The sequence below is a fragment of the Fukomys damarensis genome, unplaced genomic scaffold, assembly GCF_012274545.1.
Source record: "Fukomys damarensis isolate Sample0158 unplaced genomic scaffold, DMR_v1.0_HiC HiC_scaffold_23, whole genome shotgun sequence".
Classification (NCBI taxonomy): domain Eukaryota; kingdom Metazoa; phylum Chordata; class Mammalia; order Rodentia; family Bathyergidae; genus Fukomys; species Fukomys damarensis.
The window spans coordinates 31,518,205-31,527,547 of record NW_022900935.1 but is presented as its reverse complement, the minus strand read 5'-3'; the positions used below and the strand labels follow the sequence as shown (position 1 = coordinate 31,527,547).

General features: G+C 54.8%; 1 protein-coding gene across 1 annotated transcript in view; it reads left to right on the top strand.

The window, feature by feature from the left end:
* The window catches only part of Lrp8 (LDL receptor related protein 8), a 71,208-nt gene that overhangs the window by 30,562 nt on the left and 31,303 nt on the right, over positions 1-9,343 (top strand). The window contains exons 3-4 of the mRNA XM_010610420.2: positions 640-762; positions 7,268-7,396. Coding sequence (XP_010608722.1) covers positions 640-762; positions 7,268-7,396 — 252 coding nt within the window. The remainder of the gene's footprint in view (positions 1-639; positions 763-7,267; positions 7,397-9,343) is intronic.

The window sequence follows — 9,343 nt, the reverse complement described above, 5'->3', positions numbered from 1 at the left end:
GGGGGGGGCAAGTAACAGCCCCAAGATCTTACAGAAGGAAGGAGGCCCTCCTGGGATCCGAACCCTGGTGTAGAAACAGGTCTCCCCTGCAGGACCTCAGGAAGGCCTCTGGGGCGGGGACTGCCCACAGGTCCTTGGTCACCACTGTGAGCATAAGATACCTCACTGATCTTGTGATTAGTCACAAAGTAATCAGGTACTTTCAGGTTCGTGATCACCAGCTCCTGGGTGCTTCTGGATGGGCTTTGACTTCTAGTATGGATGGAGCGGGGGAGAGGCAGGTAAAGGAGACTGAGAAATGGCTGGTGGGACTCAAGGGGCTGAGGGAAAGCTGCTTGGAGGTGGTGACAATGCAGGTGAGCTTGGAGGGGACAGAAAGGTGTGTGTTGGACCCGTTGCCCTTGCTGGAGTTGAGCTGCCGGACTAGAGGGACACAGCCAGGGGCTGCCTGTCTTTACGTGGTGCTTTTTCTCTGCTCGGTGAGGTACTCCGTGGCCCCGTGGTGCTGTAGGAGGAGGTCATGTGGCCTGGCGTTTCGAGTGGTGCATTCTGGTCACTCTGGCCACCTGACTGCATGTGCGTCTTAGAAAAGCCTCCTGCGCCCCTCTGACCCCTCGTACCCGTCTCCTTGCCTCACAGCCAAGAAGACGTGTGCGGACAGCGACTTCACCTGCGACAACGGCCACTGCATCCCTGAGCGGTGGAAGTGTGACGGCGAGGAGGAGTGTCCCGACGGCTCCGATGAGTCTGAGACCACTTGCAGTGAGTCTCGCCCCTGCGGCTGGGGGCGATGGGCCTTGTCCTGGACCTCAGTTTCCTCATGCGCTTTTCTGAGCTGGCAGGTGGGGAGGCTCCGACAGAGTGGTCAGTGGAGCGCTGTGCCCTGCCCACGGTGGGCTCCTGGTGAACAGTTAAGGATATCTGGTTGCTAGCCAACCTGTTTCTGGGCTTTCTTCGCCGTCGTCTTGAAGGTCGGACCCTATTCCTAGAGTGCAGCCCCTTGAGTCCTTCTGCCCAGAAGCAGCCACAGCCTTCCCAGGCCTCCCTTTTGTGTTCTCTAGGACCCTAATCGTAATTCCAGTAGCGCTAACGGCAGCTGGTGCTTGCCGTGCGTTTACTATGTGCCAGATACCACGCTAACCTCTTTGTTCTCAAGTTAATTCCTTTCAACCTCACAGCAACCTCAGAGGGCAGGTACTGTCACTTCCTGAATCTTGTAAAGGTGCACCCTGAAGCTCAGAGAGGTTGAGTGATTTCTCCATGGGCACCAGCCATGGACGCTGAGGCACCAACGCTTGCCCGTGCCATGGGTGGCCTGTGTCCAGGAGCCTCACACTCCGTCAGCAGCTCAGTGGCAACAGAGGCGGCCACGGAGAGGGGCCCTGGAGCCCTGGGCCCGCCTCCCGCACTCAGGGCTTTGTCTCTCCATGATTTCCTTTCCAGGCCCTAATCCTCAAAGCAAACTTACACCCAGCAGGTCACTCCGTGACATTTGTTAAATTAAAAAGGAGATGAGAAGAGGGCGGGGAGGGACCCAGTGGTCCAGAGGCGGAGCTTGAGCAGACCAGGCTGAGACAAAGGGCTGAGTGGAGGAGACACCCGTGGACGGGGTGGGGCTGGGGTAACGGTCACCCCAGGGGCGGAGATGGAGACAGTGGAAGCCAGAGTCCCATCTAGGGCTGTGGCTGGTGATAACTGCGGTTCCTCGTCTCCTAGCAACAGAGCTACCAGTCTCCCTCCATTCAAGAGAAGGAGAAAGGGAGAGAGAGAAAGAGAGAGCAAGAGACCTCCGGCCCAGACGAGCCGCCCTCATTTCCTCGTGCAGCTGTCCCTGCCCTCCTCAGTCACAGTACGGGCCCATCCTTTCTTCACCCCACTGGGCGGCCGACTGCTGCCCTGGAGGCTGCCGGGCGGAAGGGAAGTCCCATGCTTTGCCCTGAGCTTTTTGGAAGGAACAAAGCCTCGCCACACCCACCTATGACTTTCATCTTCATGTAGCCTTGTGAGGGAGCTGGACCCCACTTACGGAAACTGAGGCTGGAATGGGTTTGGCAGTTTGGCAGGTGTCCCCCCGACCCTCCCCCAGGCCCCTACTTCCTGGGCAGATACATCGGTCAGAGGCAGATGAGGGCCCGTGGCCAGGGCAGGCTGCCTGGAGGAGGTTAGCCATAGTGGGACCACGAGGCTATGGCAGAATTTGGGGCAGCAGGATGTAGTAGCAGGCTTGATCACAGCTTCCCAACCGAAGGAGAGCCCAGCAGCCAACCCGCTGTCCATTTAATTGGTGTTGCCATAGCAACCTCCATAGCCTACCAGGTTTCTGGGCCTGTGCCAGCTCTCAGGATAGAGACCCATTCCTTGCACCTAATAGAAAGATCATAGATAGTAATGCACAGCGAATTTAGTATCTGATATAGCTGGCCTGCTCCTTTTTAGCCCTCATGACTTAATACAACCACCCAGTCTTCCTGAGACTCAGTTTCTTCATAAAGTGGCGTAATGGCACCTGCCATATAGGGGCTGTGAGGACTTAGTGAGAAAATTGGTAGTGGTACTTAGTGGAATAAATGACAGTGTTATTTTTATTATTATATGTGGACTCCAAGCCCTCTGCCCTTAACATAACTATTAGGAGATTATGATATTAAATATTAGAATAGTGTACTTTGGGGAGGTTGTATAGAGAGGGAAAGGGCTGAGGAAGCCGGTCTCCTTAATACCGAAGTTTTTTCCTTCAGTGTTGTCTACCCCTAATTGACCAGGGCTTCTCCTACTTCTGTTTCTCACTGATTCTGAGTTCTGTACTTATCAAATAGCCAGAGTCACAGCAATTTGCCTAATGAAAGTAGCATTTCGGCTCTAATTATAGCTCGCTTGATTAGGGACGGCTCTGACCCACCTTCAGGCAGCTGTTGGGAGGGTGTGGGCAGGGAGGGAGGCTGGTTCAAGGGGGATGTGCTGCACCAGGTGCTACTCGCTGAATGTGGAGCTCTCCCTTGCATCTGAGAACCTGGAAGGAGGAGAGGACCTCACTCATTAACCACGCTCACCTTTTTGTGATGGGTCTTTTTGTGATGGGTCGGGAAAGGCAGGCCCAGCAATAGAGACTCCCGACCCCATGTGGAGGAGCTTAGCGTAGCCTGGCCCCTTCTGCGTAGTGGGACGGTCTCCACTGCCCCAGACTCTGGTCTCCTCGGAGCCCCAGCTGGAGGTTGTCTCCCCCAGAAACCCATGTGAATGGACACAGTAGACTTACCTGATCAGTGTGCAGCTGCCAAGTACTTTCGGTTTTTTAATCCAACAGACATTCCCTTTTTGTTAATTTGTGAATTTATGAATTGGAGAAAATACCTGTGGATTTGGATTTCTGGGGCAGGATTCTCTGGAAATTAATAAATGCCTGCAGCCACTGCAGAGTGGTGTTTCAAGCCTCCTTGCCGACTGCAGAGGGTTCCTGTTGTTCGATAGACAGTGTGGGGTTCTTCACTCCTACCTCGCAGGACCTGGGGTGCTTGGACAGCGGTGTCCCCTGGGGCATCCATCCCAGAGAGAGAGGCTGCTCTGGGATAGGAGCTGTCTAAAAGGGAACCCTAAAAAAAATAAAATAAAAAAAAAAAAAATAAAAGGGAACCCTGCGAACTCGTGTGTCTTTCCAAGGGGGAGACTGGGTCCCTCTACCAGCCATTCGTATTTATATTTCATGAACTAAGACACGGGCAACTGTGTTCCAAGCTCCAAGTTTGTTCTAGGCTTTTGAGTATAAGGATTTCCGTATTTCCACATTTAAACCACACACCAACCCTAGAAGACTGTTTAGCCCCATTTTCAAATGAGGGCAGCCAGGGTACAAAGAGTGAATTACCCAACCCTAAGGACCTGGGTAGCAGTGAGTGGGATCTGGACAAGGTCTGTCTGCCTCTAAAGCTCATGGTCTTTTCTCCTACATCGTGCTGCATAGCAGATGTGCTAGGGAGACCAGTGGGGATTGTTTTTCTCATGTGCAGTGGTTAAGCACAGTAAGTGAAGCAGTGTATTGGGGCCTAGGATGGAAGACAGTTCTGCTCCTCCAAGACACTGAGCAGGCAACTTCCTTGGAAGGAATAAGAGGCCCAACCTCACAGGGAGGTACTGCCCCTCAGCACTTCCCAGGGCTCTGCAGTGGAGAGGCCTGACCCGGCGGCTCTCATCAGCTGGAGTCTTGGCTTTGGGGAAGAGCTGTCCATCATGAGAGAGATTGAGCTTGCAGGGGGACCCAGTAGGGGCACCCAGCACCTTACCTTCTCTGGATTTGGGCTCCTGCTCCTCCAGGGCTTCCTCACCAGAATGACCTCCAGGGCTCTCCTGGCCTTCCAAGATGCGTGGCTCTGCGGGGGTGAGGGGTCACGTGCCAGGTCCCGCTGAATCCTTGAGAGCCTGTAATTAGGGCTGTCTATTTAGGGACACAGCAAATGCCTTATTAATTATAAAGAAAGGAAGCAGACAGATTGTTTAATCATTGTCCTTGCTGAAAGGTTATGCTATTAACTGTGTAAATATTCATTAAAAGTTCAATCAGCTGCCTGCTGCACCGGGGTCTGCAGAACCTGGGGAGGTGGTGCCTACCACCAAGGGCCATTCAGTCACCTGGACTATGGGGAGGAGAGTATGGGGTTGGTTCTGGAGCACACAAGGGTTTGATGGAGAGGACAAGGCTCTAGTCAGAGGCGCCCAGACTGTCTCGCCCTTGCTGTGTATTTTGTGTCAGTTACTCGGCCTCCCTGAGGCCCAGTTTCCTCGCCTGTGTATACAGTGGCTCACCTGCAGGACTGCTGCCCTGTTCCAGTGCAGGAGCACCACTGACCTGATGCTGCCCATGAATGGCTGCCCTGGAACTTGCACTCACAGCCTGCAGGGTCTGCTTATCTGTCAGGATGAGGGAGATGGTGCATCTTTGTTGGTTCTGGCTATTTTAACAAATGCCTTACACTGGCAGTTTATAAATAAAAGAAATCTATTGATTATAGTTCTGGAGGCTGAGAAGTCCGGGATCAAGGCACCAGTAGATTTAGTGCTTGGTGAGGACCCATTTCTCACAGATGATGCCTTCTCCCTGAATCTTCATGCCATGAGGGGCGAGGGAATCTCTGGGCCCCCTTCATTAGGGCACGAATCCCATTCATGAGGACTGCTTAACACTACCATGTTGGGGATCGGGTTCTGGCATGAACTTTGAGAGACACCAGCATTCCACCTTGACCAGGTGCAGAGTCACCTGCCACGCTTTAGGCGCCTGGTCACTGGCCCTGCCCACTCCCCTGGGAGCATCTGCTGCCTGGTGCCTGGCTCAGCGATAAGGATAAGAGGGGTGCCCTGCCCTTCCACCTACTGCTGTCTCTGGAGCTTACAGGTACCTGGGACTGCTCTATCACTTTTATGGTATTAGATCTGAAAGACATTTAATTTCCCTGATCTTTTAGGGGTTCGGTATATTAACTGGAGTTCTCAGACAGAGCTACCTGGGAATATTCTGAGCTGGGGATGGAGAATTGCTAAAATGTTGATTCCTGAGCTGTGCACTCTCAGTCCAGACTCAGTGGGTATGAGCCAGGGCCCCAGAACCTGCACCTGTCATCGGCCTTCTCCTCTACCCATTGGTCAGAGGATCCTCTGGGAAGGGCTGGTCAACTCCAGCACTGCCCTGTCCTGGTGGGGCCCTGGAGGGCTCCCAGTGTGATGGAGATGCCCTAGGAGGATTCCAGTCTCCTTCACCAGCCCTCATGGCAAACTTGAGGTGGCCTTTTAAAGGAGCCGTTTAAGTGTCCGTGCTCTCCAGAGCTCTGCCTGACACCGTTGCTTGGAAACTTCTGTAAAATGAATCCTATGCTCTCAGTGTGGATTGATTGCCTTATAGTTTGTGAAGTGTATTCCCAGGGATGACTTTGGGATCCACACTTAAGAAGCCTCAGACCTGCTCTACTCCCATGACATGCTGTTGTCTGGGGACCTGGACGCAGCCCCCCCTTTCTGTGCCTTTTCTCCATCCCTCGCAGCCTCTCATCCCAGCTGTAGAAGTAAAAGGATAGCAAACTGGTGTGAGATCAGAAGTCAGAGTGGGACACGAGTGACCACTGCCCGGGGGGTACAGTGGGCCAGGTCCGGGCTGTGGCACCCAGACACAGCTGCCTGGATCCTCACACCATTCTTCACCAGCTGTGTGGTAAGAACTCAGCAGTGTGCGATCAGTACTCACTGAATGGCTCACCAAGACCCAGGCTACGTGTGGTTAATAAGAAAGGCAACTTATAGTGAGCACTGGGCTGAGTGTTGTTTTCAGTGCTTTACAGACATGGGCCGGGTCATCATAACCACCCTGGGAGACAGGTCATGGAATCTCCAGGGAATACCAAGGTCACAAAGCCAGTGAGTGGGTGAGCTGTGATTCAAAGCCAGGCATCCAGAGCCCACATCCTCCATCTCCACACTGGAGGCCAGGACGTAATCCTCACCCTGCTGGATTATTATAAAGATTTAATAGAAACATCCAGCACTGCGCCTGGTATATCCTAGACACCACTGAGGTCGGGCCTCTTGCACCTCATGGAAGGCAGAAGGGAGCCAACCATGGAGGCCTGAGATGCATTAGAGGAGGCTCAGGATAAGAACTGAATAGGGTTCTCATTCCTTCTTCCAAATTGAGAATCAACCCTGGGGCTTCAGGCCCCTGATTGAGTCAGCCTGTGATTGCGGCTGCAGTAATTATAGCTGTGCAGTCCCGCTGGGCCCTGCCATGCGGCGGGCGGCTGTTTTCAGCTGCAGGCTTAGCGCCATCGCTGGGGGAGGGGCGGGTTGGGCCTGTTGGGGCCTCGGTGAGCCCTCCAGTCTGCAGGGTCAGGTCATGGAATCGCTGACCTGGAGGGCGAAGTGACACCCAGCTGGGTACATCTTACCCAAGGGCACACAGCTGTGGTTCAGCAGGGAATGGTGGCTTCGGGTTGCTGGAGCTTAAAGAGGAGGCACCGGGGAGTGGGTGGTCATGGAGTCAGTCAGTCAGGGCCCGCCGGACTGAGGAGCAGCCTGGCTGCTGGGGACCAGGGGCCCTGAGAGTGTTAGGTAGGGCAGTGATGGGGTCGGATCTAGGATTTGGAAAGTCCTAGGGGCAGATGGGATTCGGGCCCTGATGGACTTTTCGGGGCCTTGGGCCGGTTGGCTGCGAGTGGGTGACAGGACTGGTTGGTGCTGCGCCCTGTGTCCCCCGCAGCTAAGCCGTGCGTGGGTGTCGTCTCCACAGCCCAGCAAGTGTGCCCTGCGGAGAAGCTCAGCTGTGGACCCACCAGCCACAAGTGTGTGCCGGCCTCGTGGCGCTGCGACGGAGAGAAGGACTGTGAGGGTGGAGCGGATGAGGCCGGCTGTGCCACCTGTGAGTCTGGGGCCGGAACCCCAGGGTCTGCCAGGCCTGGTGGGTAGTGCTGGGGAGTGGCGGCCACCTCCAGGGAGGGGCCCGTTTCCCTGGGGCCCTGGTAGGTGGACAGGAAGGATATCAGTCGGGACAGTGGTAATGGCCCAGCACTGAAGAGAAGTTTTCTTCTTTCATCCTCACACCACCTCATGCGTAGCCATTTTCATTCCTATTTTGATGGATGAGGAAACTGAGGCTCAGACAAGGGAGGAAAAGTGCCCAGGCTGAAGGATGGGATTGTGATGCACATTCAGAACCGGAGAGCAAAGCTTTGTGCCATGCCTGACATCTATCCATCCATTCCACAAGTCCAGGAGGAGGGGCGGCCTGTGTGGCGAGGGGCTGGGAAGGGTTCCTGAGGTGCGAAGGACTACTGTTGCCGAGAGCACACATGTCAAGGGTGGGGAAGACATTCCAGCAGCCTCAGCGGGCACAGATGGAAGTGGTCACTGGGACTGTTCCACATCACCGAGCTTCAAACACAGGATTATCTCCTTCCCAGGGAGCAGGCCAGCAAGGCCTGGGCGTGCGGGGACCGTGGCCGGGCCTCACTCATTTCATCCGGTGGGTTCCTACTACTGTGCGCTAGGCCTGGAGGCAGGTGTAGAAGAAAGAACGAGGTGCCCGCCTGTGTAGTGCTCTCGGAGCTCATGATTTTAGGGGAACTAGCTGGCCCAGAAGCCCAGGAGGAGAAAAAGAATGCAGCTGTCAGAAACTGGCAGAGCTGTCAGAAACACGTGTCATGACCTACACCTACATTGTGAGACATCACTTTATGTTCCATAACAATGAAAATTGACATTTTTCCCCATCAGAAAATAGAGACACGGGCTCTGGGCGCCCCCACGTGGAGAGATCTGGTACTGCCACCACCCGTTACCTGTGGTCATAGCCACTGACTGCATCCATTACCTTCCTGGACCCCCAGGCCAGTTCTTGGCCAGTGTCTAAAGACACAAAGGAGGACAGGAGGCTGTTGGCCTGAAAACCGCTTACGTTCCAGGAAGCGAGGGGGAAACCAGGAAAGCCGAGGAAAAAAAAGTCCAAGTAGAGAAGAAGTATTCCAAACCTGAGTTGTGGTCCCCCTGTCACCAAAGCATGATGATGTAACCCTGAGTAAAGTCACTTTCCTCTCTGGGCCTCAGCTTTCCTATCTGTACACTAGCAATTGGGCAGTTTTTTTTTTTCCCCTAAAGTACTTTCCTGCCTCTGAGTTCAAACCAGCTCTCCAGAGAGAGGAAGCCCAGGGCCCCAGGCAGTGCAGTGACCTGTGGCCTTCATTACTGCACAGGCTTAATTGTCCCTCAGACCCAGGAGTCTGGTACCCGTCCACTCCACCTCTGCTGGAGCTCCATGCTGGACACTGAGGGCAAAGGCCTTCTGTGGTCACGGGCCAGATTCAGGAGGCCATGAAACCATACACCTGCACAGGTTGTAAAAGGCCCAGGGAAGGAGGGAGATTTCCCAAGCAGGGGAGTATGCAGCGTCTTGTGGAGCAGAATTTGAGGCCTGGAAAGATGATAACTAGATTAAAAAATGTAGAGGCGGTGGTGGGGAAGAGGTGGGTTGCCAGAAGATGGAGCATTTCAGCAAAGGCCCGTAGGTGGTCCTGTGAGCGCTGGGCCCAGCAACCCTTCCGCCTGAGGTGGCTGGAGCTGCGGGCGTGCTCCGGAGAGAGATGACCGGGCAGTGGTTGACCAGGGTCACCCAGCTGGTTCGTGGCAGGGCCCAGGTTGCTGTGCCTGACCTTACACCCTGCTCAGGCCCTCGGTGGAACCCGTGCCGGCCCACAGGTGAGGGTCAGAGACCCCGTAGCAGGACCAGTGGGCCGGTCGGCAGGGATGGGGTCCGGCCGGCCGACCGGCTCTCTGTCCCGCGCAGTGTGCGCCCCGCACGAGTTCCAGTGCA